At 53.6% G+C, this 27,633-nt stretch overlaps 1 protein-coding gene across 1 annotated transcript; it reads right to left on the bottom strand.

Annotated features, from left to right (window-relative positions):
- Nucleotides 1-32: 32 nt before the first annotated feature.
- Nucleotides 33-27,633, bottom strand: PPL (periplakin). Its single transcript, XM_074919225.1, has 22 exons — nt 27,513-27,633; nt 17,728-17,827; nt 17,061-17,215; nt 16,421-16,541; nt 15,364-15,489; nt 15,037-15,078; nt 14,746-14,907; nt 14,195-14,302; nt 13,568-13,663; nt 12,397-12,519; nt 11,314-11,460; nt 10,328-10,479; nt 9,709-9,806; nt 9,254-9,411; nt 8,135-8,313; nt 7,894-8,032; nt 6,884-7,077; nt 6,369-6,519; nt 5,993-6,076; nt 4,897-5,013; nt 4,119-4,211; nt 33-3,614 (listed from the first exon to the last, which is right to left on the bottom strand). Exons 1-22 carry the CDS (start codon nt 27,572-27,574, stop codon nt 930-932), a joined length of 5,292 nt encoding a protein of 1,763 aa, XP_074775326.1. The 5' UTR covers nt 27,575-27,633; the 3' UTR covers nt 33-929.

The raw sequence follows: 27,633 nt of genomic DNA, 5'->3' as shown, positions 1-27,633 counted from the left end.
TTAATAAAGAAAACCCAACTTCTGATTAGAATCACTGCATTTTTATTTTGTACTATAAATAGAATTCCCCTCTATTTCCCATTCCCTTACACAAGTAAATGAAACATGTAGCTGCATGTAACTCCATCCAGTAAAATACCAGCTCAAATGGCCTGTAGCCATGAGGTAAGCTAATTGTTTCGAAGGCACTCTGCGTTTGGTTACAGTTGCATGCTTTACACTACCATCTTGTGTTTGGCAATACTGCCATCTCTTCACGTACTTCTTGGTGACCTCTGTGGTGTATGAATGCTTCTCCTGGATCTGTGGCTGATGCCATCAAATTACATCTGCTTCACTCTTCCCCAGCAGCATAGGCATGTAGGTGAACAAAATGATGGTGTTTAGGTATTAATGTGATACTGAATTGTAGCACACCTTTGTTTTCACAGAGCTGGTTTTCTTGAAGGACGATCCCATCATTCAGTCAGTTGTCCACGATGAAACTGTCTGGCTTACCAACATGCAGCTGACGTAACCAGCTCCTGCTGGTCACCTCGGAGTCATCTTGACCTTCAGTCTTGCTAATGACTGCTGTGTACAGCTTTTTATGAGGCTACGTGAGTATATGTTGAGGAAACTGCAGGGTCTGCTGAGTCTTTGGACTTCAGGTACTTCACTGTCCTAAGGCTTTTTATTTTGGTTTATATTAGGTTGAGTGATTAGGTAGGGATGAAGAGGGGGAGGTTTTACTGTAGTCCTGACAAACGTGTTTTCCACTACTGGTGGTGCTTTTCTGCAGTGTATGACAGCAAGCAGCGTGGCTTCGTAGCACGGCTGGGGCAGAGGCTCTAGCATTTTGGAAGACGCAGAGGAGGGCAAGGATTTGCAGTGATCTGGTAGTCTAACAAGTGGTGCAGCTCTGACTAGCTGCTCTTAAGACAAAGTTTCTAAAGTGGAGGGAGCGCTGTGTAATTACTTCCGGACACCAAAACTGCCAGCTCCTGGATCGACATCTCCTTGTTGAGGTAACTGTTGTACTGAGCCATGGTTAGCCTTCCACTCTTCAAGGCATCCTCAATTGAGAACTCTCTACCAGACTTCCTGTCGAGGATCACAGACGATTCCCCATTGGGACCCTTTATTGAGATCTCCTCCCAGTCGCATTCCTGACTCTTCAGTTTGACGAACAGGCTCCATTCAATGAGGCCAAACACATGGGCTTCCTCTGGAGACATTTCTTTCCCTGTATCGGGGTCAATGACCACAATGGAGCGCCTCAGGTGGTTCTCTCTTTGTTCCCTCTTGATCGCCACTGTCTTGAGGCGATTCTGGAGTTGCTCAATCTCTGCATCTTTTTCTCTGGATAACTGCTTCAGATCATCTAACTCTCTTTCCAGAGCTTGGAATCTGGAGTCCAGGTTTATTCCACTATCCACGTGGGTCATGTTTCTCAAATCCCGAGCTTCTGTTGCTGTGAGTTCAATCTCTGACTGCAGTCTCCTTGTTTCCATCAGCAGGTTCTGCTTCTCAAGGTGCAGTTTGTGGTTTTCTTCCCTTAGTAAGTCTAGCTCCTTTGATGATTTGGAATTGTTGAATTCTACCTCGGACAGCCTGGTCTCAAGGCGGTTGATATCTGCATCTAGCTCCCTCTTACACCTACTTTCTTCCTCCAGATTGTTCTTCAGCTTTTGAATCTCATACTCTGTGTCTCCTTTGTCCACTTGGACACTCTCTGAAAAGACCACTTTCTCTTTGACCTCCATCTTCTCCAAAGAAAGGAGCTTCTTTCTCAGGGCTTCTAGTTCAGTTTGCAAGACTTGTCTCCGGTGCTTCTCTTCTTCTAGCTCCAGCTTGAGGAGGGAGTGCTCCTTCTCTTGCTGGGGATCTTGCTGAAGGATCACTTTCTGTTTCACAGTCACTCTCTCTGTTGTCTCCCTCTCCTGTTCTTCCAACTCAGTTAACCTAATCTTCAGCCTCTGCACCTCCAGTTCAGCCTCTCTGCGGGCCTGTCTCTCTTTCTCAAGTTCTTCTAGCTGACGCTCTAGCTCAGACCTCCTCCTCTGCAGCTTGCGGAGTTCTTCGCGGAGGCAGTCAATTTGCTTCAGCTCGCTCTCAATGCTCTGAGAGAAGGAGTTGACTTCAGCTTTCAAGGCAGGATCTTGCTCATACTTCACTACTTCCTGCTGGACAACTTTCTCCTTCACCTGGGAAAGTTCTTCCTCCCTCTGTCTTACTTTCTCTTCTTGGAGTAGCCGCTCCCTCTCCAGGTCAATGTGTTTCATCTGTTCATCTGCTAGCTGCACTCTCAGAGAATCTACCTCCTCTCTAGTCCTGGGGTCTTCCCGAAACTGCAGAATTTCTTGAACAACTTCCTTTGTATGCACTTGAGGTTTGGTGTCTTTCAAAGCTTGTATCTCTTGTTTCAGCTGGTAGATCTCGAGGTCAGCTCTTTCAATTGCTCCTGTCCTCTCTATGATTTCCTCCCGGAGTCGCTGTAGCTCCTTTTCAGTTTCTGGATCATTCTTGTACTTAATGACCTCCTTAATGACTTCTTTGACTTCTACCAGTGGCCCTCTGTTCCTCAGAGCAGTCAGCTCATTCTGGCAGCTCTTCAGCTGTTCGTCACCACCTCGGTATCTCCTCTCCTGCTCTACAAGCTCCAAACGAAGGTTGGCAACTTCATTTTCAGCCTTGGGATCCGGGCGCACAATCTCGCGCACTTTCTCCTGGACAACCACCTTGGCATTCTCTTCCTCCAGCAGCTGGATCTTCCTGAGCAGCTCAGCCTTTTCCCGCTCGTTGGAACGACCCTTGGACTTCTCATCTTCGTACTGGCGCCGGAGCTCGTTCACCTCTCTCTCAATGGCTAAGTCTTTCTCTACCTTCAGCACCTCCTTGACAGTAATTTTGCCCTCGGCAATGGCCCGTTCCTTCTCAAGGCGTTTGAGCTTCTCCTGGAGGAAGCTGAGCTCTTCCTCGTGCTTCTGCCGAAGGGCACTCTCCCTCTGCTTGTTCTCTTGCAACATTCGGAATTCCATCTCCAGCTGGGGATCGTTCTGCAGCTTCAGCACCTCCTTCTCAGTCACCTTCTCCTGCTCTTTGTTCTTCTCATTGGACAGCACAGCAATTTGTTGGCGTAAAAGGATGACTTCATTCTCTCTGGTTCCCTCCTGCCTCCTGAGCTCTTCCAATTCTTCTTTGAGCTTCAGGATTTCATCAGCTTGAGCTTTATCTTGTTCAATACGCAGTACCTCTTTCACTATATACTCCTGCCCTCCTTCCCTCTTCTCGTGCTCCAAAACACGCAGCCTGATTTTAAGAGCCTCCAGCTCATCCTGGAGCACCTGGTTCTTGCGCTGCTCTTCTGCTAGGTTTTGCTGCAGTTTGTGGAAGCTCTCTTCCAGCTGAGGGTCAGGAACTTTCTTCAGCAGTTCTTTCTTAACTATAGTTTCTTGGGGCTTCTGGTTTTGCAGGTGGACAATGTTGTTCTGAATGGCTTTGATCTCTGCTTCTAGCTGTTGCCGACGCTGAGTCTCATCCTCCAGCTCTTTCTTCAACTTCCAGACTTCTTCCACAGGCCTTACGGACTTTTTGGTCTGGACAAAGTCTTGTGTCACTTGAACCTCTGGTTGCTGTTGTTGAAAAAAGAATGTGTAGTCAAAAAACCCCAAATAATCATACTTTTTGGTGCTTATTTTCAGTGCCTCCTGTGACAAAGCAACAGGAGGGTGTTGAGTTTGGTTAGTGGAGGTTGCCCATTGTAAACACTAAACAGAGGGTATTTGAAAACAGGCTGCTCTTGAACTGCTCTGTGGATTCCCAGCCTGAGAAATGCTTTCTGCAATGCCTGCTGTTGTCAAAACAAAGCTTTTAGCCACAAGGGACACAAATTCTGGCATGGGTTTGGCAAAAGAAGTGTTAGAAATGATGTGGAGCTTCTAGGGTGAGTGGAAGATGGGACTGGGAAACACAGAGGGGTTGTCTATCTGGTTTAAGTGTCTGCTGATTAATGATTTTGGGGACATGAAATATTAGCTAGATTGGTTTCCAATTTAACTTGTAACAGCAAAGGCACATGTGTATATTATTTACATGACTGTCCTTTCAGCATCACGTTGCTCCTGGTGATTGCTTACCTGCCGCAGGAGGCTCTGAGCAAACTCCAGATTCTGCAGCCTCTGTTTGTTCACAGCATTTACTTCGGTGAACTTGGCTGCCAGAACAGCTTCCTACGGAACAAAAAATGCCTTGACAAGAGGTGGTGGGACCAGGGGGGTTTGGTCAAGACTTGCTGAATAGAAACAACACGCCCCAAAGAAGTAACCCTCGGTGCTCTTCTGAAAACCTGCAGTGGCGATCTGCCAGGCTTTGGGGAAGAGTGATCCTCAGGCACACACACTCTTGTGGTCATACTGTGCATTTCCTACTCAAGATATGTAAAATGAGATGTAGCTGAGGAATAGCCAAGTGGACACTGCTGGCTGCCTGCCTCAATAGGCAGGATGAGTTTGAGGCAGGTAGCAAACAGATCCTGCAAAAATAAGTAGCTTGTGGCCTGCTCTTGCCATAAGTATTTCTATCTAGCATGAGGACTTTGACAGTGAAATCTCACTCTCTGTTTGAAAGTCTGGAGAGGGGAAAAACTTTTAGGTTTTGGGGTTTTCTCCCCCCCCTTTTCCTTTCAAAAAGTGCTAAATCCAGCATTTTTCTTCTCTTATTCTGGCCAGCCCAGCCCAGAAAAGCTGATGGGTTAAGAATGGTGAAAAAATCCCTTCCTCCCCTGATTCTCTGCCCTGCCCTGCAGTCCCCTCTGGAACCAAGGTTGCTGACAGTAAATATAACTGTTTGCAAAATACCCATTGGTCCCATAAGCTGTCTTCTGGTTTAGTTTGCTATAGGCTACCCCTTCCTTACCTCCTCTTTCACTTTTGCAGCTGGAGACTGGAGCCTGGGCTTCTTGCTCATGTACCCGTTCCGGCCATTCTCGAGGTCAAGGATGGACCGTAGCTTCTCAGCTTCCAACTCATAGTCCTGTGAGAAGAAGTTCCCAGGAGGAAAATTAAATTACTGGGTCCCCTTCATGCACAGGTCCCTCCTAAACCTTGGCTTTAATGATTTCTCCTCTTGACCTGTGTGTTAGGTGAGCTGCTGCGGATGGTGGGATGTGGAGCACCATCATCAGGACCTCCCAGCAGGTTCTGAGTTGGGTACTGCCCTGGGACCATGACAGCACAGCTAAAGCTGTTCCCGTTGCCTTACAGATGCTGGGCTTGGAGTAGAAACCCTCCTTTCACAGACAATAAATCTCAGCCAGTTGCCATGCTAATGGCCACTTGATGTCAGTGTCAGAGCAGATATAACCTGGTTTTAGCTCATTAGTTGACTGAGCACTAGGCTTTCTTTAGGTGGCTGAATGTAGGTGATTCTGCCTCTCTATTCTGCTCTGGTGAGATCCCACTGGCAGCACTGCATCCAGCTCTGGGCCCCCCAGCACAAGACATGGACCTGCTCAAGCGGGTCCAAAGGAGGGCTACAAAAATGATCAGAAGGATGGAGAACCTTCCTTATGAGGACAGGTTGAGACAGTTGGGGTTGTTCAGCCTGGAAAAGAGAAGGCTCTGAGGAGACCTCATTGTGGCCTTTCAATACTTAAAGGGGACTTATAAGAAAGATGGGGACAGACTTTTTAGTACGGCCTGTAGTGACAGGACAAGAGGTAATGGTTTCAAATTAAAAGAGGGGATGTTCAGACTAGGTATAAGGAAGAAATTTTTTATGATGAGGGTAGTAAAACACTGGCAGAGGTTGCCCAGAGAGGTGGTAGATGCCTCATCCCTGGAAATGTTCAAGGCCAGGCTGGACGGGGCTCTGAGCAGCCTGATCTGGTTGAAGATGTCCCTGCTCACTGCAGGGGGGTAGGACTAGATGACCTTTAAAAGTTCCCTCCAACCCAAACTATTCTGTGATTCTGTGTTAAAAGTTCTCCCACTGGCAGAGCTGCAGTCCTTACCTTCACTGCCTGCTGGTATTGCTGAGCTGTGGCAGAGACCTTCTGCACCGCCTGTTCCTTGCTTGCAATGTCACTGAGGAGCGCCTGGCATGCACAGAGATAAGTGTCAAAGGGAACACAAAATCCAAACAGGATGTTCAGCCTTTTTGAGGGTTGCCATTAAAATTACAACACCAAGAATTACAATCTTGAGCTGCCCTGCTATGTGTAAAGAAGGCACAGGTAGGACAGTGGGACCTTATAGCATCAAAATCAATAAAGCTAATAAGTATATTTTTCTATTTTATGTTCAGGAGCTATCTTAAGTTCTGTTCTTCATCTTTTAGTGTTGTTCCTTCTCCTCCCCATGGAGCCCAGGGTCCTTAGAAAGAATTACCGCTTGGTTCTTCAGCTTCATCTCCACTTGCTGGATGTTGTCGGTCTCCTGCGGCTCGTAGTTGGGTATGTTGCACAGGAACTGGTTGACTTTGTCATAGTTGGTGCGGTAGTTGGAATAGGCGCTTTTTGCTTTTTGCAGGGTTTGCGTTCTGTAGGGGAAATCAGCTCAGCTTCAGTACTGTCACATCTCTTGTGTCTCCTGCAGATGCCTCTTAACCTGTCCCTGCTTCCCTGCTCCCCAAAGACACAGATTTGAGCCAGAGTTGTTCTCTTGCCAAAGTCCCCATCTCTGTAGCAAGAGCACTTGATCCTAAAGACTGCCCAGACCCACCCAACCAGTGCATGACGAGCCTCCCTCTTCCTCCTTAGCCGTCCCTAGAAGCCCTTCTGCACCTGCTCATTCCCATGATGGTGTTATGCCTCTTCCAGATTCAGTGTGATTCCAACTCCACTGTAAATATCCTGGCTCTCCAGGCTGGTCTAGTCCTAGTTAGATCTTATCCTCTGTCTTACCTGTGGTCAATTTGCTTGGTGAGGTTGTTGAAGCGCTGGTTGAGTTTGTAGAGCTCGGCTTCCTGCCGTTCGATGTCGGGGCAGTGCTCTTGGAACTTGCTGGCCAAGGTGTTGGAGCACGTCTTTGTCCTTAGCAAGTTCTGCTCTGCTTCATTAAGCAGGAACCTTTTGGACTGGAGCTCGGTGCCCATGGCCTGCAGAAAAAGCAAGAGAGAGGGATTCTGTGGGGTTGCACATATGCCAGGCTTTTGTCAGTGTTCCCCATCGACTCCAGCAACTGCACTGGAGCTGCAGAGGATGCGAAGGAAGGACTGAGCTGCAGTAGTGCTGTGAGTTGTGGAGAAAAACAAGTTGGAGGTTTGCATTGTAAGCAGAGCCATCTGGTAGACCTGGTGGGGAGAAAAGCTAGCTCTTACTCCCTTCACCTGTTAACCTTTAAAAGCTTTAAAACCTTTACAATACTATGTGCAAAATATTTGGTGCTCCTCATGCAAGCCATGAACCCTGTTCCTGCCAGAGCAACAACTCCAAAAGGAGCTTTTGCATTCTAGTCTGAACTTGGGGAATTGATGGAAAAGCTGAAGGACAGAAAATTCTGGCGTAGCTAGTTCTTGGCCTTTCTATAGCAGAAGGATTGCCAATTTTATTTGGCAGCTTTTCCTGGTGATAATTGTTCTCCAAGCCTTGCTAGGTCCATCTCTCTCAAGTTTCAGGCATTGCTTTTCCCAGACCATTTTATCCTTCATTTCTCCATTAGTCCTTTTGTCAAATCACAAGTATTCAACTGGCATTTGATTTCTGGTTTGGGGATGGGAACCATTTGCATTTAAGGCAGGTGGAGATCAGTGCAGCTAACTTGAGGTCCCACCTCCAGCTGGGGGAGGCCATCCCTTTACCGACTGATTCAAGCTTGTGCGTTACGCAGCCATTACTCCCACGTCCTTTTGGAAAGTGGTTCTCTATGTGGAGCATGTCAGTAGGGTAAAAAACTGACCGGAGACAACACTCACCAACAGCTCTTCTTTCTTACGGTCTACCACCCGCATATCCTCTGGTACCGTGTCATCTATGACCAGTTTGTTCTCATAGGTAGACAGCAGGTCTCGGCCTTGTTGGAGGCTCCTCTCGAGGTGTGTGGCCACCTCAACTCTGTATGGACACAAGAGGAAGGGTGTTTAGCGCGCCTGCACCTGTCTCCTGCAGGACCCTACGTTATGCCAGGCTCAAGCCATGATTTAAGCTATGACTTACTTTTCTTGGGCAGCGCTGAGCAGTTGGACCACACGGTCGTACTTCTTGTTGGTATTCTCCACCTTGTTCTTTACTAAGGTAGCGCTGCCAGTGTTTGGCACGGATTCAATGAAGACCTCGCACTCCTGGATCTTCCTCGTTTTCTCAGGTTCAATGCGACGGACCTCATTGGTGATGTTCTGCAGTAGGAATAAAGCCTTTATAGCAACTGCACTAGGACCTTGTGGCTATAAAAAAGCCGATCCTTGGCTGTCCAGTGTGAGAGGGGAGCTCAGGGCTGAAGGCTGGTGTTTTGATGGCAGGTGCCTTTCAGCCCTGTAGGGGACAAAATTATATTTTTTGTTGACTTGTATCTTTTCTGGGCCAGGCTAGCTGGTGCTTAGCAAGGAGAACTCTGGCTGGGGAGTGGTTCCCACCATTCTAGCTCTGTCAGAAATGCTCTGGACTCATCTGGACTGTTGGGCTCTGCAGCCTGATGGATGAATTCTTGCCTGGACATCAAAGCACTGCAGGCAGTTGGAGCAATTTGCTTTCACTTGTGGTGGCACTTGAATTTTGACACAGCCCTCGGCAGGTGATGTAACCAGGACCTGAGCTTCCTCCTAAACCAAGGGAGGTTTGTGGCACGGAGCCTGGCTTAATTAGGGGTCTGAAGGAGAGGAAAGAAGCAGGATGCTACTAGCACTGGAGCCTAGCAGAGCAGGTCCACAAGGCGAGACAGTGCCCAGAAGTGTTTTCCTGCTCCTTTCTGAACTGGTGATGTTGGTGGCAAAGTTTATGTCCCTGCTGTGCTCAGAATCCGGGCAGGATGAAAACTTGAGGGCTCCCCTCTCTTTCTCACAGCCCACACTCTGCAGCCATCACCTTTTTCCCAGTCAACCCTTCTGTGACTGAGCTGGGCCAGGAGCAGGGCAAAGGTTTTTGGCTTCTGAGGCTCCTCAGAGGGCTGCTCCCCCTCTCCACTGGAGGCAGCAGCCAGCTGTAAGCATCACTGCATCCCCGCGTGCTCCTGGGCTCAGGGAGCGCTTACAGCGCCCAGCATACCCAGGGCCACCCTGGAGACCCCCTGGGAGCACGGTCCCTGTAGAGCACTGTCTGTCTGCTTCCCCAGCCCCCTACCTTCAGGTCCTTGGAGCGCTCAGTGCTGTCCTGCACAGCCCGACTCTGCTCCAGCGGTGGACGGAGGTTTGCTGTGATTGCTTTCTCCTGCTTGTCCAGGTCACTGTTCACTTTCTCCAGCCCTGCCAGAAGCTGGCGCCCCCGAACTGATGCAGCATCTGGATAATGAGAGGGGACCGGGTTAAGGCTGGCTGGGAGCTGGCTCTAGGCTCAGTTCCACTGGTGAGTGCAAAACCTGCATCCCCCTCCACTCCCTGAGCCCTGCCTGCTGCAGCCACAGCCTGGCTGCTCTGCTTCTGCACACATCCAAACACTGCTGCCCCCAGGACCCTCAGAAGATGGGAAGCTCTTGGTAACATCCCCCCTAAGATGAGCCGCCATTGAAGTTCAAGGCTACAGCGGCCTTTCTGTGCCTGAAAAGGGGCAGGCCCCAAGCTGCCCTTCCAGAGCCGCACCTCCGATGCTGTCAGCCTTCAGCCCCTCGTAGCGCTGCTGGAGAATGTTCTTGCAGTTGGCCGTCTTCTGCTTCACGGTCACGTAGTGATTGGCAATTCTGCAGAACGGGACAGCGTGGGCATGAGGCCAGAGTCAGGCCCTCAGCCCCTCCGTCACCCCATCACCCATCCCAGTGCTGTTCCAGGAAGGGGGTCAGCTCTGGAGGGGCTTGTGGGACCCAGCCCCTGGAGGCAGCCATGAGGCAAGTCAGGGAGAGGCACTCTGCCCCCATGTTGGCAAAGGGGTGGAGCAGTGTATGCACCGCAGGGGTGAGAGCAGGGAAGAGGCCTGCTGAGGGACGGATGGGCAGCTCCCCCTGCCATAATGGTCCCCCAGAGGAGAGGGCACCTGGATGGCTCTGAGATGGTCCCACTTTGCCAGGTGGGATCTTGTGTGAAAGCAGGAGGGTGCAGGAATCCCTCCTGAAGGAAGCCTGTGGCTTTGAGCAGGCACAGCTTTGCTGTGGGAATTGGAGTGGGAGTCCCCCAGATGGGGGCATGGCCTGGGGCTAGTGAAGGCAAGGGCAAAGGCTGCTGGGGTAGTGGGAGAGTCTGGTGTGGCAGGCTGGGGGGCACGTACTGGTCCGCCAGCGCTATTGCTTCTGCGTCCGGCGGGGGGATCATGAAGCAGACCCCCGGGGCGCTGATCTTGTCTCCTGAGCTGTCTGCCACTTCCCAAAGGTCTCCAGTGTTCTTCTGCAGGGTGTAGTGGGCTCCTCGGCTTATCTGGCCCTGGGGGACAGGAACCGGTCACAGCAGCAGGTCAGGAAACACCACCCGCCCTGCTCCACGCCAGCAGCCCTGGGAGCTGCGCTTGAGGGAGGCAGGACTGGCATAAACCCCAATCCCTTCTCTTGGCACCCTCTCACTTCTTCAAGTGTCTGCTGCTTGCCAAAAACTCATGTGCCTGCTCCTCCCTCCCCTCAGCCTCCAGGTATGAAGCCAGGCCTCTTCTTGCAACAGCCACGGCAAGGAAATTCCCACTAGGGCAGAGATGAAGAAGGCGTTTCTAAGGCTGTGCTGTGGCATTCCTTCTTGGGGAGGCAGACAGCTGAGTCAGCCGCAGCCACTCGCTCCTCTCCAGGCCCCTGCTGCTCCCGTGGTGTCTGTCCTGTCCCTTCACTCTGTCCTGCAAAGACTGATACCGTGATGGGGGGGATGATGGGATGCAGATGTCCCTGCTGCGACTGTGCCGGTGATGGTGGGGTGAGTTTCTTTGATTAGAAACACGCCTGGACATCTTCACCGTCCCAGTGCAGGGAGCGTGGGAATGTGACAGAGCTGGGCTGTCGCAACCTCCTGAAGGGTGTGTGATAGGCACGCTGTCTGCAGGGTGGATAGAGGCTGCATTTCCCCCCAGACCCCTCCTGCACTGCTTCTACTGAGCTGCAAAACCTGCTTTCCCACCAGGAAACGTGACCTTTGCCTCGTCCTCACCGCGGGAAACATTGCTGCTTGGGCACTGGCAAAAACTACTCCTTCCCCAGATGCTCTTTCACCCCCTGTATCCTCCAAGGAGATGGTCCCCAGCAGCACCTCTGCATTGCTCATGGAATGAGATGTTACCTGCTCGCCTTCGTACTCGCAGAGAGCCTCCACGGGGACGGGCTGGAGCGGCGTCTCACGGCGGTACCGCAGGGGCAGGATCTGCTGGCTGCGCTCCTGCAGCGACTTCACCACTGCCTCGTACTTGTCCAAGGCCTTCTCCTGGTCCTAGCACAGGGTAATGACCAGAACCAGTAGGGAAATGGGGGAAGAATGAGTTCCTGGGCTCTCCCAGCTGGGGAAGGGCTGGGGAGGAGCTTGTGCCAAAGCTGTCAGGACAGAGACTGTGGGTTCTCTTTTGCTTATGCTAGTGACAATGGCCCCTGGGCCCTGCTCTGCAGCTGTTTTGTTTCTACACCAAGTGCTCCTGCACTCTCCTGCCTACTTTTGTAGCCAGGCTGAGGCCTGGGATTGTGTCCATGAGTTGCCATGCCTTGGCACTAGCCACCAGGCAAGGATGGGCATTCCTTTGGTGCATGGTCCGCATCTGTGTGGCTGCACATTGACGGATAGCGCCGTTCCCAGCCATTAGCTCTAATTAAAGCCCCATTAAAAGGTTCTAGTTCTAGTTGTGCAGGTGGATATCCCCTAATGTTGAGTGGGATGGAGCACGCAGGAGGAGAGGGACAGCTCTGGGGAAGCACTATCAGCTGTCCCAGGACCTGTGCTTTATCTTGGCCTGCTGCAGCATGCTTGGACTTGGGCTTGAGCCTGGGCTGGGCCAGCAGCTCAGCTCAGCACAGCCCTTCCCAAGTGGGCAATCTTGCAGCCCGGTTCTCGGCAGCACAGCAAGTTCCACAACCTCCTCTGGCAGCAGGTCTAATTATGCTCCCGCCCTTAATCAGTGCTAACTCAATGAGAGAACAAATAAAAACCAGCCCAGTGAGCAATTACGTTGCTATGGGAGAGGCAATCTCTAGCTAGAGGGGAAGGAAGAGCTGGGTGAAGGGCTGGCAAAGGGAGGCAGCAGCATGGTCCTGCTGCTCGCCATGGAGAAAGCTGGGCTAGATGCCTGCACCGGCAGGGATGTCCCTCCACCGGTGCTGTAGAGACACTGGCTCTCGCTGCTGCCTCCCCTGCGGTCCTGCCTGCACCAATACTCACATCCAGCTCCCGGAGGAGAGACTCGAGCTGGTATCTGTCCTTGAACTCTGGGCTGAATTTTTGGTCCAGGTCTGTATCCACCTTCTTCAAGAGCTCCTGGGCATCCTTCGTGTCTTTCTGAAACTGCAGAAAGGCAAAGTCAAGGGACTTTGAGAGAGGGTCCTACCAAAACATGGAGCAGATACACCCCAGCACCCTGGTCCTTGCACTGCCTAGAGCAGGGACAGTCACCAGGAGCTATGGTGGGCATCTGGACACCCAGAAGTACATGGAGAAAGGTGAGGAATCATTATTTCCCATGCTCAGGACAGCAGAGCTAGGGGAAAGTCAGCCAGGGGCAGCTTATTCCATGGTCTTCTCCTGCACAGTTGGTAAATCCCACCTTTCCCTGCCCTCAATTTTGTTTCACTTGTACAGCATCACAACAGCCTGTGGTGTCTCCAGTGCCAGCGCCAAGGAGAAGACAGAGCCAAGCTCTTCCACACACAAATCACCTCCTGGGGCAGTTATTCTGGCAAATACCCACAAAAGGCACTGCCTGGGCTGGGCACCAAGGTTCAGCTTTGGCAACAGACTCATCACGTCGTCAACACGCCCAGGCTGTGGGAGAAGAATCCAGCCCGACCTGCTCCTCTGCAGAGCCTCCCTGGCTGTCGGATGCAATTTATCCAGCAGACATCTGTCTGCTGAGCTCAGCCGGGGCGCTGAGCCCTTGGCAGGGCTCCCCAGGGGGTCAACTCTGCTTTCTGCAGGTGTAATTTCCCCACTCAGACCTGTTCCGCTTCTGCGTGGAGCATCCAAGGTCTCCCCATGCCTGTTTTGGGGGTGAGGTACCTCTGTGAGATACCTCCAGTGTCCTGCAGACAAGGATGCCGACACCAGACCGTGGTTCCTGAACCTCGGCACTGGAGTTGCTGCTTTCTGCAAGTCACACTTTGGCCAAGCAATTACTGACCTTTGCTGCCTGAGCAATTATGCCTTGTGTTTTATCAGCTCAGGGTGGTCCTCCTAGCCTTAAAAGCCCTGTAGACTAGAGGACTCAACCTCTTCTATCCCATTTCCAGAGCAGCAGGACTGAGTTTATATTCTGGGATCTCCTGCAACCCAGCACCTACTCTCTGGGCTGTGCAGAGCAAAGACCAGTGCCTCGCTGCCCCTAGGGATCTGGTACCTTGTGGAACTCCTCCATGAACTTCAGGTGGCTCTCCTCACAGATCAGCAGGTTGAGGTACTCCTTCCAGTCAGCGTGCACTGCCTCGATGTGAGCCTGCAACACAGGGGTGGGAGGTGGACGTTAGCAGGATGCCCTGTGGGAGGGGTGAGCCTGAGCTGCCCACCAGAAAGTACCTTCCACCTTGAGCAAACAACTCCTTGACTGCCTCTGAAGCCACCCAGATGGTCTCAGATCAAAGCTAGGATGGGAATACTGGAGAGCTAGTCTAAAGATGGGATTCCTCGAAGGGAGTGTGGGGCTGGGTGGAAGGAGGTGGCAAATCCTGTGGCCTTATGTTCATCTTCCCATCAAAGGTGGAACTTGCCACCATAATTTATCCCTTGTAGGCAGGCACAGGGTAATTGCTACAGGAATGAGGGAGATGGGAAGAGCTCTTTAGGTTTATCTCAGGTGCTCCAATGGTGTTTACCCACTTGCAGGTGAAGGAAACTTCTTCCCACTTGGCATCCCAGGAAGTCAAGTCAAGAGTTGCAGTGGCACCAGGTCCCACACTGGAGAAGGGCCAGGTGAGTCCCCTGAGCTCCAGGGTGGGTGGGGAAGCTGGAACCCATCCATGATGCTTACCTCAATGGCATTCTTCCCAGGGTGGTTCTGGGCGAGCAGCTGATCTCCATCCGCATGCAGCTTGTTGATGGCCTCCTCCTTCTCCTCCAGCTTCCGGTGGATGAAGTTCTAGATGGAGAGAGGTGAGATATTGATCCCCACGGAGAGAGAAGGGGAGCCTGGCTGTGTTCTGTAACTGAGCTACTCTGAAAGGGCCTGAACAGCTCCACAAGATAGAAAGTGCAATGTTCCCCCACTGCAGCTTTTGGTTTTCCTTCCCTTGCAGATATTGCTGAAGATGTGACTCTTGCCAAGCAAACGCTGAGATAAGAAAGGAGAACGAGGAAGCTGTTGAGCTTCCTCATTGTATTATCTTTGGCAGGAGTAAAGGATTAACTTTACTACCCATGTGCTATCATCTGTACATCTCAAAGTGCTTCAGGATGGAGTGGGGAAACTGAGGCACCAGGGAAGGGATGTTCCCAGCCTGCTCCCCTGGCTCCATGCCCACCTCCCTTGCTGCAAAGCACCCAGCCAGCACGGGGCCAGGCTGCAGGCGAGCGCACACGGACCTCGTACTGGCGGCGCCGGCTGGGGTAGTCCAGGTTGTGATCACTCCAGTCGTAATGGGTCCTGTCCTTCGCCTGCTGATCCAGCCAGTAGAGCTTGTTGGTGCAGCGCTGCATGTAGTCCTGCAGTGAGTTCAGATCCTGCTGCCGCTGCTGGGAGCCAGCCTGGGAAGGGTCAGAGGGGAGAGCTCAGCCCAAAGCTCCTCTCCTTGGATCCTTCTAAGGGTGTCTGGCCAACCTGGCAAGGGACCCCTGCAAAAGGCCTCTGCCCCCAGGATCCCAGAGGTCTCTTACCAGCAGCTTCTGGTATTTGGCTTGGAAGTCGCTTGTGTATTCCTGGTAACAGAGGATAAGCAAGGCAGGAGTTAGGAGCATTTCTCTGGAGAGTGGTGGTCTGGTGGGGCTTGATCTTGAGGGGGATGTGGGGTTTATGGGATTTGCCTCATTGTAAAGCTACAGTCAGTGTATGATGCTGAGCTCTGAGGTCAGGTGTGTATCTGGGTACCCATCCAAGCTGGTCCAGGCTAGAGCAGCTTGGATGGTGGGATGGCCTTGCCTTCATCAGCAGCTCAGGTCAGGGCCATCCCTTCAGGCAGCAGGGAGAGGGGCAGGAGAGCTGACCTTGTTGCCTTCCTTGGTGATGTGTGGGCCGATGGCCATGACCTCGTTGTGGAAGATGTTGTGTTCTTCTACTTGGCTGTTGACCAGAGGCAGGTCGGTCCCAAAGCCCTTGCTGCTTAACACATCCTGCAGTGCACAGGAGTTGGGGTTAGCAATGGGAGAATGGGATGTGGCAGCTAGGATGTAGGAAACTCCTCTTAGAGGTGGCCATGGAGCTGGGCTTGGACAGGCTCCCGTGTCAGCAGCGTGAGGCTGCCTGGGAGCAAGTGGGTGAAATCAGCCATGCTAGGGACAGCCATGGGAAAGCCAGTTGGGCATTTTAACCATTTTCTGGCTGCAAGTGTAGGGAGTGGGATAAAATAAAAAATAAGGGCTACTGAGTAGAGCCCAAAGCAGGTGGCGACTAGAGATGCCGAGGCAAGGACCCAAGAGGAGATGCTGAGGCTTGTTCAGCTTGGGGAGGAGAAGGCTTTGGGGGAATCTAATAGCATGCTTCCTATAAGGTTGAGAAAATGAAGCCAGGCTCTGCAAGGTGGTGCATGGCAGAAAGATGAGAGATGACAGGCATAAACTGAAACAGAGGGAGCACAGACTGGGTGTAAGGAGAAGCTTTTTCCACGCTTTGGACAGCGGGGCATTGGAGCAGCTTGCTCAGAGAGGGAGTGCGGTCTCTGTCCTTGGATGGAGAAGGGCAGAAGTTTACCCAAGCTCACCCAGTGGCCAGGCTGAGCCTAGGAGACCAGCCCCTGAAGGCCAGGCTGGCACACTCCCCTGTGGCCCCCCTGATCATCTGGAGTTTTTCTCTTCTTAGCCCGGCTGCTGCCAGCAGTGCTGCTTTGAGCACTAATTCCTGGTGCCACAGCAGCTGGCCTTGTCCCATCACCTCTACACCCTCCTCTGCCACCCAGCACCCCACATCCTTCCCATGCTGTTTGCTGCTCCCAGTATGAAGCTTCCAAGAAGGTTTCCAAGAGCCTGTTTCTCCATGGGGAGATGCACAAGCTCCTGCCCAGCTGGTGCTGCTGGCCAGGCAGTGGCACTCATAGCCCCTTGGTACCTGTTTCTCCTCGATCACGGTTGACCAGTTGACCTGGGGCTCAATATGTTGCAGGGGGAAGCTGTAGATCTGGTCATGTTTCACACGCAAGTTGGCCACTCGTTCCTTTAGCTGCCGGATGCTGCGGGAAGGGAAAGATGAGGGTGGGATGCAGGATGTAGGCATGGGCTGGGCATTAGCATCAGTAGCTGTAGGGGGTCCTCTCCCAGGCCCCCATAGAGGGGGGAACTGTCCTTAGGGGACCTCAGACAGCTGGCAGCAGCTGCATTGTGCAATCAGCTGGGGAGGAAGAGGGCAAAGGTTCCTGTGCACCCATCCTCTGCCAAGCGCTGCTCAGCTTGTCCGCCGGCTCAGGGCAGGCCGGTGCTGTGGGGGAGCGTGGTCCCGCCTGCCCAGCGGGCAGATACCCCACCTGCACCCCCCTGCTTTCTGCAGAGCTGCCATCAGCAGGGAGCAGCTGTCCTGGCTCTATGCATGCCCAGGGATGGCTGCAGGTTACGCACCTTAATGTGAACTGGGATGCAAAGGAGCCCATGGTGACCCCCCAACTGTGGGCAGGAGCAGAGCAGAGCCCCTGGAGAAGCATCCTCCCTGCCCTGTAAGTCTCTGGGGACAGGTTTCTCCCTTCCCCAGTACTCACTCTTCTGTGATCATGTCACCCTGGGGGTGCTTCATGTGCCGGGCGATCGCTGCGTCCCCATCCAGCACGTAGAGCAGCTTGTCGGACTCGGTGAGTTTCTGAGCCGTCAGGTCCTTGTACTGCGCTAGCTGGCATGCCTTGATCTTGTGCAAGTCCTGGGCAGGCAGAGAGTGGGGAGGAAGGGTCACAAGGGGAAAATCAACTGCATCCAAGAGGGCTGAGCGAGGTCCTCCTGCTGCACTGCCCCAGGAACCAGCTCTGCCCTCCCGTGTCCTCCCAGGGATGTACTTTGCTATCGTCTCGCCTGTGGTAGCCCCGAGGACGGGCTGTGGCTGGGGGAGCTGCGCCCCATTGGGATGCATCTTACCCTTTGGGAAGAGGAGGATGGTTCAGGCCCCTTCTCCTCCATCCTAGCTGCCTGCTGGGACCCAACCCTGGGTAAGGAAGAATTTCAGCGCCCTGTCACCTGTTACACCCTCCCCAAGCTGGGGGAAGCCATGTATCCCTCTGTCCGGGATCCCTGCAGCCCAGGTACCCGCCGCAGGGCAGGGCAGCCACGCACACGTGCTGTGGGAGAGGAGATGAGACCGCAGCGAAGTGGGAAGGGCTGCAGCAGGAGGGAGCCGCGACAGGGCTCCTTGGAGGAGCCTGTGTGCGTGTTGCTTACATTTTGCATTCGGGAGTCGGTCTCCACGATGTTTTTCTCCACCTGGTCAGCATTTTTCTGCAGGCGCTCTATGAGCTCGGTCAGCTCTTTGCTGGAGATGCTGGGGAGAAAGAGGAAGAGAAAGAGGGGGGCTTGTCACCCCACAAACACAGCCACAGCCCTAAGCTAGTGCCGGGGTCTGCCCTCAGGGTGCCGTGACCCCGGGGGGTGGCGGGGGGCCAGCCGAGCCTGCCAGGCACTGCAGCTGCGTGTGACTCACTGCTGCCTTTCTAACATTTTCCAAAATACTCGGTTGCTCTGCCAGGAGGGGGGTGGCGGGTGGGGACATAGTGTCTCCCGCACGGTGGAAATGGGAGCGATGCCGTAGGCGAGCCCGAGCCTCCCTTGGTTTTGGAGCAAGAACGAAAAGACCTGTTTGCAGGGGACAGGGAGAGAGGGGGGTCCTGCCTGGAGCTGGAGGAGCCTGAGCAGCAGAGAGGACCTGGACCCCATGCACGCAGGCAGGGTGGCCCGTTTGAGGGTGCTGCATGCAGGCTGTTCCCGTGCCCTGGGCAGCCCCATGTGCACCCCATGCTGGGGCACAGCTCTGCCTTGGGCCCCTGCTGTGCCCATCCATGCCATGGTCAGGGCTTCCTTGCTCTGCAAGGAGGGATTTAAAATTTAAACCAAATAAAGGGACGGGGCAGCACACATTACATCCATCTTTCAGTGCTTTGTCTCTTGCTCAGCACTGTTTTTTGCTCCCAGGGTGATGTTGGTCCAGGCCTCTCCGTTTGCAGCCGGGCTGGCAGGGTGAGAGCTGGCCCAAATAGTCACAGTCCCACTGGAGAAAGGGCTGAGCTGGAGCAGAGTCAGAACAACCCGTGACGTAGCTTTTGCATTGCCAGAGTTATTTTAAACATTTTGTTTTCTTGCTGTCACTTTGCCTGCAAGGAGAGGTTGCAGCGTGCCAGGGCCAGCTCCAGAGGACCATGTGCCAGGCACTGCCCAACGCTCTCCTGCTGTGGCTCTGTAGGCTGGAGGGCAGAAAGTGGGGTGTGCTCCCCGGTGGTCCCTGCAGCTGGAGGGTTCACGGAGCCCAGGCTGGGGGCAAGGCTGGGGCTCGTGTCCCAGCTGTTCTGCCTTGCCATGTGGGCGTAAGCCAAGGGTTGGCTCACTCCAATCCCAACCACCTATAGAGTGGGGATAATGAGCCTTAATGACCTTGTTATGCAGTGGTAGAATTAATCTTTATATGGCACTTAGAAGTATTAGCTGCTGTTATAGCTGCTAGTAGATGAGTGGTGTATCCTGCAGAGGTTGGAGGGCAGCGGGCCAGGCTGGGGGACAGCAGAGTTCTCCAGTGGAGCAGCAGCATCCCAACCGTGCTTGCTTGTGGCATGGAGAGCTTCTGCATATCCAGGTGGGCAGCCTCACCCAGCAGCTCCATCAACCCAGCTCCAAGGGGTCCTGCAGCACTTAGTTCCTACATGGGGCAGGGGTTGACCATGTGAACTTCTCCAGGACAGCACAAGGCATGTCCTCCTGTATTCCACAGCATGGTGAGCCAAAGCTGAGAGCGGACATGGCTTGTCAACCAAGGCAGTCCTCTTCCAGTGCTTTGCAGTGGCTTCCCTGGACACGTGCCAGTGCTCAGCTACCAGCAGGTAAAAGCAGCATGTGGCCTCATCAGCCCTGTGCACCCTGGGGACCGCACGTAGTCTCCAACTGGGACGTCTCAGCTTGCTTCCTTTACAGTGTAGGTGCTGGGGGAAAAAGCTTGGTCAGCCCAGGTCTCGCCAGCCTCCCTCTTGCCAGTGGTGCTGAGCTTCAGGACACGTTCCTGCCTGCCACGTATGGTATCGCTTTCAGTGCAGCAGAACAAACCAAAACCCAGCTCTGGGCTTGTTCCTCCCTACCTCAAACCCTGCCCCTGCAGGAGCCTCGCAGCATCTTGACAGCTCCACAAAAGCTCACGCTTCCCTGGGAAGTTCTGGCATGAGCAGGATTTACACTGATTTTTGCTTTTTATAGAAGCTGCATCATCTGGACGATACTCAGAGTGCTGGTGGTTTGTGTGTGTCACCGCTGCTGCTGCCTGCCTGGCACCTTTTGATGAGCAGAAGGATTGCCATAATTATGGGCCCTCATCAGCAGAAATGAACCGAGCAGGCATTTCTGAGCAGAGGAGCAAATGAAGGGGTTGTTGCAAGTTGTGTGGCTGGTCGCAATAATTGCAAGGATGAGTCTCGTTTTCTGTTCAATAATCACAGCTGGAGGGTGCAGGGGTGCACCGGGAGATGAGGTGCAGGTGGCTGGATCCTGCTGCTCTTCATAATCCACTTTGGGGTTTCTTCTAATCCGCATCTTCCCATGTAAACTAGGGAAAACGTCAGATGAAATCAGTGAAGAGAAAGTGGTTTGAAGCTGGGCAACTAAAATGTGCTGCACGTGTTCGTGTGTCTTCGGATGATGGTTACTCAGAGCTGGCATCTCCTGCATCCTGAGAGAGCTTGCAACCACCAAGGAGCCTTCCTCATCTCTCACCAACAAACTGAAGGCCACCTGAGCCTTGAGGGGTGGGAGAGGCTTGATTATCCAGGTGGGAGCTTGGGATAGCTGTGATAGCCAGGAGCTGAACCAGCAATTGGGAAGAGCTGGCAGGGCTTGCCAGTTCCTTTTCATGTTCCCTACCTCGGTCTCAGTGTTTTCTAGGAAGCCCAAGGATGAATCTTCAGGGTTTCAGTGGATCTATAGCATGGATAGAAAAAACATCCCCAAAAGCAGGAGAGGTCTGGGGCTTTTTCAGTTCTGGTTTGGATTGAAGCTTCTAAATTTTATGGAGGAGATAAAATTAAGCCAGGGATCATCTGGGATCCATGGCTATGCTGCATTTCAGTCATGGCTTCCTGAGCTGTTGCTGCTGATCTGGTCTAGCAAAGCTGAGCTTGGAGACTCTGTCTGGCCTCTGTGCTCACTTTGCATCAGCAAAACTGATCTTGGGTGCCAGGAACCAGTGAGTGCAACACCCAGGCCCTGACCCTCTTACTCAGGTACCAGCTTTGCCAGGGGCATCCTCTGTGGCCACACTGGTTTGGGACAGGGATGATGTGTCCAGGTGAGGATGCACCCCTCATCCCCTTCTCCTCACTCTTCCCTGGGGCTTGAGCCACAAGCTCTAATCAGCCCTGTTAATCACTCCGCCACCAAGCCCATCCCAAGCTGGCGGCGCTGCCCCTGGCCATCCTTCCCCTTGATGCAGGGAACCCAGCGCTGGGGCAGAGCCACCCTCCACTCCTGGCTCCGGCAGTACCCGAGGGGAGACGGCCCCTTCTCCATTGCTGCAGGGAGCAGATGCAGGTGTCCGGGCTGGGGGAATAGTGAGGACAGAGGATGGTGTTTCCTTGTGTCAGAGAGGACGGTTTGCCCCGGAATCCAGGAACTACTGCTTTGATGTGCAGTATCTGGGTGACCAGGGAAAAGAAAACGCAGAGCTGGCTCGGAGCAAGCAAGGGCATGCTCGGTTATAATGTGGGCACGGCTCTGCTGCTCAGCCTCGGCTTTTCTGACGCATGCAAGAAGAGCTGTTTGCTCTCTCCAGCTCTGCTGTTTACACGAGAGTCACTGGTGAAGGTTTTGATACAGGGAAATCTAATAAAACAAGGGAGCTGGATCCTCCACAGCTCCCATGGGAGCAGCTTGTTTGCACCCCGTCCTGGACTGTGAGCGGGGACGTTGGCATGTGCTCCAGCTCACTCCCACTGCTGCTTGAAATGCAGAAGTGATAAATGTGTAGAAAATAGAGAAATAAGATCCCTCTTATGAGATCTCTCTTATTCCTTTATTTATTTCTGCATATTTACCATTTCTGTGCCACTTAATCAACCAGGCTGGACATTACTGATATGAGGACATCAGGCCTATTGATAATCTGGCCATTCCCTCCAGAGCTAGGTCTGTGTTAATAAACCACAAGGAGAAGCACAGTCCCTGCATCTGTCTCAATATCAAGCAGGGTGCCGGAGGGATTGGCTGAAAAGCTAAAGCCTGGCTGAAATCTCCGTGCCAGGGGATGGAGGAGGTCAGCTTCCCCCTGCCCTTCATCTGCTGAGAGGAGGAAGATGCAGGAGAAGCACAAAGTGATGGGCAAACCAGTGAGGAGTCCTTGGCTGGCCCAGGAAAGGTGTGTGGGATGGGATGTGCAGGAGATGGCTCTTCTGGGAAGCTGCTGGGAAGAGCCGTGGGTGCATCCAGGCTTTGGAGCAGGGCTGCTGGCAGGGTAAGGCAAAGGGCTGCCAGGGCTAAAAAACAGGCAGGAGGGGATGGCCAGAGCATAGAGCAGAGCTGGGGAGGGAGAAGGGCAGGATTTGGCCATAGCCCAGCTGGGAAGGACAGCACATGCAAGACTGAGCAGAGGCAGGAGCAAAGGTGCCCAGGGCATGGCCCTTGTGAGGCTCCGGCAGAGGGAGGGGAAACGCAAAGCTCTTCTGCTAAAATAGATAAGTCTTTGTTTGAAAGATGAAAAAAAAAGAAAAAAAATCCTGGAAAAAATGGCTTTGCCATTTCTGGAAAGCTTTAACATTTTCTGATCAGGAAGGAAAAAATTATATCACTCATGAAAAGCTGCACTCGGCAGAAGTGTTATTTCTTTTCAACGCTGCCTTCAGCAGCTGTAGCACTGCCTGCCTGGTGCAAAGGACCCCAGATTATTCCCATGAGGAACAGGAAGGTTTTTCAGGGTTTCTCTCAGCTGGGGAGCTGGGAGGAGGCAGCTGCTCCATGGCAGACATCACTGCATCCACACACCACAATTCTGACCTCTAGGTGATGCTTTGTTTCAGGGGAGCTTGGGTTTTTCTTAGGGTTTTGGTTGTGTGGTTTTGTTTTTTCTTTTTCTGAAGAGAGGTTCTCAACAGACAAATATGATGATAATTATTGTGATATGGAAACTTTGCTGCTAAAACCTGGACTTTTTTCCCCTATTCCTATTTCTGCTCCTCTCTTCCCATTAGGCTGCACCCTCACTGATAAGAGCCCGTTTTGGAACAAACTTCCTCAAGGCTGGCATCTCTGGGATGTCTGCAGTTCACACCCTGGCTTTGCACTGGCTGGCAGGTGGTAGGAAATCCTTTTGGTTTCTCAGCTTCCCTTTTTGTCCAAACAAGGAGGCTATTTCACTAATTCCCCTAAGTGAAGATGTTTAAATAGACACTCCTAGAGTTATGACTGCTCCAGCTGACTGCGGTCCCTGGAAGGCTCCTGCTGGGAGCTTGTCCCATGAATCAGATACTTGCTGGGAGGGTTAATGGGAAGGGCTCTGTCCTGCTCCTTCCCCCAGTGAAGCAACGCTGGCCATGCCCCTGCTGTCCTGCCGGGAAACCTCCCCATGCCAGGAGCTCCTCCACAGGTGGGACCACTCAGCCAGGGACAATCGAGTTGGTTGAGGACGGTCTGAGCACACATCCTGGTCCTGCTTAGTGCATCCCACTCCTGGGATGCCGACGGTGCCTCAGGCAGTGACCACCTACTGCTACTCTCAATTCCCTCTCCATTTAATTTCCATTTATACAGATTTCATAAAAAGCATACCCACGTGAGCACTGCTGCTGGAGACTGGACTTTAGGAGGGGCTTAAACTGCACGACTCCTCCAGAAGGCCACAGCACAGAACTGTAAATGCCCTTAAAGCTCCCTGAGCCACAACTACCACTGCCTGATATTTCCTTGTGCCGCCTATAATGCCACTAGAGTGAAACTGTGGCAGAGCAGAGGACACAAGGGCTGGGCTCTGGCCAGTGTAATTCAGGTGGGGAGAGATTAAGATCTGGCTGAAAACTCCAGAGCAGTGTGCCGTCAAGCTACCCACGTTAGGGTGTAGCTGGACAGCAGGGTTGCTGTGCTTAGTCCAGCTTGTTTCAATTATATTTATCTTCCCTCGTAGTAATGGTGATATATTATTGTAATGGAAATTAAAGCAGAAATAGGCGAGGCGATGGTGAGGCTTGCTCCACCGTAAATACAGAGCAGCTTCCCTGACTCACCTGCTGTCTGGTCCTTCGTGCTGACTCCAGCCCTACCAAACAGCCTCTAGAAATGGGTGTCAGTCCTCCCAGCTTCTGTCCCAGCTGCCTGCACCCCCTCTTAGATGGGGTCTGCTGACACTGTTAAGGGTCTCAAGGGCTAGGAGCCCTCCTGGATGGATGCTCTCACCAGGGGACCCTGGGGATGAACATCTTTCTTGTTGGCAGGAGGGTGAGTTTCAGCAGCATCTTCTCAAGGCTGAGCTGTGTTTTCTACCTCCCAGTCCTGGACTTTCTAAGAGAGAAACCAACCTATTGTTTTCTAAGTGTGGCAAGTGTTCGGCGAAGATAATGGGGAAGGAGGGTGATGGATTTCCCCCATACTACATCCCTATTCAAGGCTTCTACCTTCCCTTCTAGGGACACACACATATATATGATGTTCTAACACCATAGTCATAGCCAGTCCCAGCTGAATCCCCAGGGCCTTATGCTACTGGGATGGGGTGAACAAGAAGAGTATAAAGCAACCAAGTCCATAAGACAAAAGAAATGTTGTCATCATCATCATCCACGTTACCTAGACAAGGTAGGGAGATGCCCGCACCCTGTGCCCAGGGTCAGATGGGGGTGGCTACTGAGCCTGGAGACCACAAGCCCAGAGCAAAGCTGCAGCAGATATTCCTAAAGAGAGATTTGGACCTTGGTCCTGCTAATTTGTGCACCAGAAAAACCAAACCACAGGGAGCTGTTGTGGAGCATCACCTGCACACTGGGGGGTAAAGCAACCCCTGGTGCTGAGAGTGGCGTTAGGAGGGGGATGTGGTCCAGGGTGCTCAGCACAGAGCATTTTTGTGGTTTTCCTCCAGCCAAGCCATGGCACAGCACGTGGCTGGCATGCTCCAAGACTCAGCTGGGGTTGCTGCAGATGGACATGCCATGGCAGGCCAGAGGACCTGGCACTAAGTCATCTTCAAGCCATCATGGCTTTGCAGGATTTAATGCTGCTCCTGTTTTTTTTCCCTGCTGTGGGCCTATTAGAGCTTCAAAGCAGGCTGGCTTTCCTCCTTACTAATGCTACCACAGGGCTGACCTGCCTCAAGACACAGAGGCAGTTGCCACAAATGGCTCCTTCCTTCAGAGAGAAGTTCAGAGAGGGGTTTGGCTCCCATGGGGACCTGCATCCCCGGCACAGCAGCAGGGATGGAGTGGGGAAACCCATCCCTGCCTACCCCAGCTTCTTACCCCTCTGGGTTCCAGGCAGGCTCTGGGCAGCTCGGGGTTAGGCAGGGGAGCTCCTTGAAGCCCGTATGCTCCAAGGCACTTTGGATGGGAGGCTGAAGGGCCAGTTTGGGGTTGGGGAAGGGTGGCTGACTGCATCTAACGGGACAAAGCACCTGCCTTGAGCTGCACAGACTCATGGAGATCCTGACTCTGCAGTGCTGCTCATTGAGACGCCCCCACCATGGGAAGGGCTCATCCCAAGAAGCCACCAAGACACCATGGCTCCTCATCAGGCTCTGACCTGCTGTAGGATGGCGCTTCCAGGGCAACCCTTAACTAAATCAGCTGAGCTCGTAGCCCCGGCTCCTCATTGCTTACGGGAAACGTTCCAGCTCCTTGGCACGCTTGCCAAACCGGTGCTCAGTTATTGCCCTGTCACTGCTGTGCTTTGAAGGCTCGGTCACCGGCAGCACCTTGGCACTCAGCCCTCGTCTAAGGCGCAGCCCCTGCACCCTGGCTGCGCAGGCTTCTCAAAGCGCAGGATGGGGCTGGGCTGCACACGGTGTCGAAATCTCCGTCCCTGTTTACGGCAGGGGCGGTCGGTTGATTTTAGCAGCGTTGCTCTGTTTTTCTCGCAGCAAAACTGGGTGGGAGCCGGCTGGGAGCCTGGCAGTGCCTGGAGCAGGGGATGGGGCGGCAGGAGCTCCTCGCTTCTTCGCAATCCTCCTCCAGCAAGTTGTTTAACCGGTCTGGCACTGGCTTCCCCATCTTGATGGTGGGGCTGTTTCCACACGGTGGGAGTGTTCCCCGGACTCCCAGATGTTTGTAAACTCCAACGCAGGAATTAACAAATTTGGGCTAATGAGCACAGCCCTCCCCGAGGTGTGCACGGAGAGCTGGGGTGCAGGGAGGGAGGGTGGCCCGAGGCCACAGCACCGAGCAGCTTCCTCAGCCGCCACCAGCCAGCCAGAAAAATAAAGATTTCAGCCTGGCCTGCAGCCTTCAGAGGTGCTTTGGCACCTGCCCAGAGCCGGCTGGGCTCGCAGGCAGGGTGGTGGAGGGAAGACCATCTTCCCGAGCCCCATCTGCCGTCGGATGACGTGAACACGGGGTACCCGGCGCTGTCAGGGCTCAGAGCGCAGCAGCAGGGACCCCGGCCACAGGCCCAGGGTGGGGGCTCACAGGGTGGGTGCCTGGTGCACAGCAGGTCTGTCTCCTCCTGCCTCCCAGAATCCTGCTGCCGCTCCGAGTCCTGAGCTGTCAACCCAGGTGAGGGGTTTCTCACTTGCAAGCTTTCCACTATCACCCCCAAGGAACAGAAATGCAACCGGGTATTTGTACCCTCCTTTGACCATGGGAACGCCGAGGCTGGGGCCATAAGGGAGGCGCATGCTGAGCCCTCAGAGGGCTCCGTGCCCCCCTGTCTCCTCCTGCCAGCCCTCCCCAGGGCAGGAGCTGGCAGCAGAGTATGCCCTGGGCTTCAGGAGCAGAAGCCTGGGCAGCCCTACCGAACAGCCGGGCTGCCAGGGGAGGCATCCCCAGGGCTGAAGTTAGAGCCTCAGCTCAAATGGAGGGAGCTCAGCACATACCAAAGCCTGAGCACCCACTGTGCCAGGGCAGCACCCTCCCCTCTTGGGGAACACCCCTCCCACGCGCCACAGCACTGCACCCGTGGGCAGGGAGCAGCGAGGGGCTCCCCCAGCTAGGAAGGTGTCAGCACCTTCTGGGCTGACTGGTCTGTTTCTGGGTCCCTGAAGGTGCCTCAGCCCCTGTGCCAGCTCCCCAGTTTCGTTCCAGAGGAGGATTTCTGAGAGCTGCGTGGCTGCTCTGAGCTCACCGGCCAGGGCAGGTGCTTCTGGAGCAGGACACACAAGCCATGGGCTTGAATCTGCACCAGCCGTCCCACTCCGTGTGCTTCAGAGCCCCTGCAGCTCCTCTGGGAAACGCAGGACACACTTCTGAACTGATCCAAACATCAACCTCTTTGGAAAAACTTTCCCTGTGCCACCTGCCCTGTGCAGGCAGGGGCTGGGGGCTGCCTGCTCTCCAGCCCTCTCCTGCAGCCAAGGCTGAGCCTTCTTGGGGGTGATTTTTACATCTTTTCCCTTTTAACAGGGACCCTTCATGGGGTGTGTTCAAGACGCTGCTCTTTTTTTTTTTTTTTTTATGATCAGTACAACTGAAACGGTTCCCACCCCATTAGATAGAGCTGAGGAAAGGACGATCAGACTGAATACTTCATCCTGGTAGAACACGTGGATGAAGGCTAAGGACAGCCAGACTGTTTTCCCCTAAGACCTGGCCCAGCACACGCCTGCGAAGTGAAGGAACCTGCTCTCTGGAGCTGCAGCTACTGCGATGGGAGGGGGACGGGGTAAAAACCATCTTTGTGCCCCCACTCAGCAAAAGAGATGCGAAAGCTGGGAGAGGAGCTGACACCGCGGGGGTGCCCAGGTCCGCCAAGCCCCGGCGCCGGGAGGGGATGCTGCGGGGTGGGAGCCCCAGGATCGCGGCGCTGCTTGACACGGGAGGAGCGGGGCTGCCCGGGGCCGGGACACTCACCTTTTTTTCTGCACGGAGGGGCTGTATTTCCCTTTGTTGCGTTTCCTGAAGAGCGAGTGCATCGCGTCCCCGGCACGGCGCCCGCCGCGCTCCGCCTGCTCTTCCCCCGCCGCCGCCCGCA

The sequence above is a fragment of the Athene noctua genome, chromosome 15, assembly GCF_965140245.1.
Source record: "Athene noctua chromosome 15, bAthNoc1.hap1.1, whole genome shotgun sequence".
Classification (NCBI taxonomy): Eukaryota; Metazoa; Chordata; class Aves; order Strigiformes; family Strigidae; genus Athene; species Athene noctua.
Note: the sequence above shows the minus strand (reverse complement) of the source record. Positions and strands in the feature narration are given on the sequence as shown.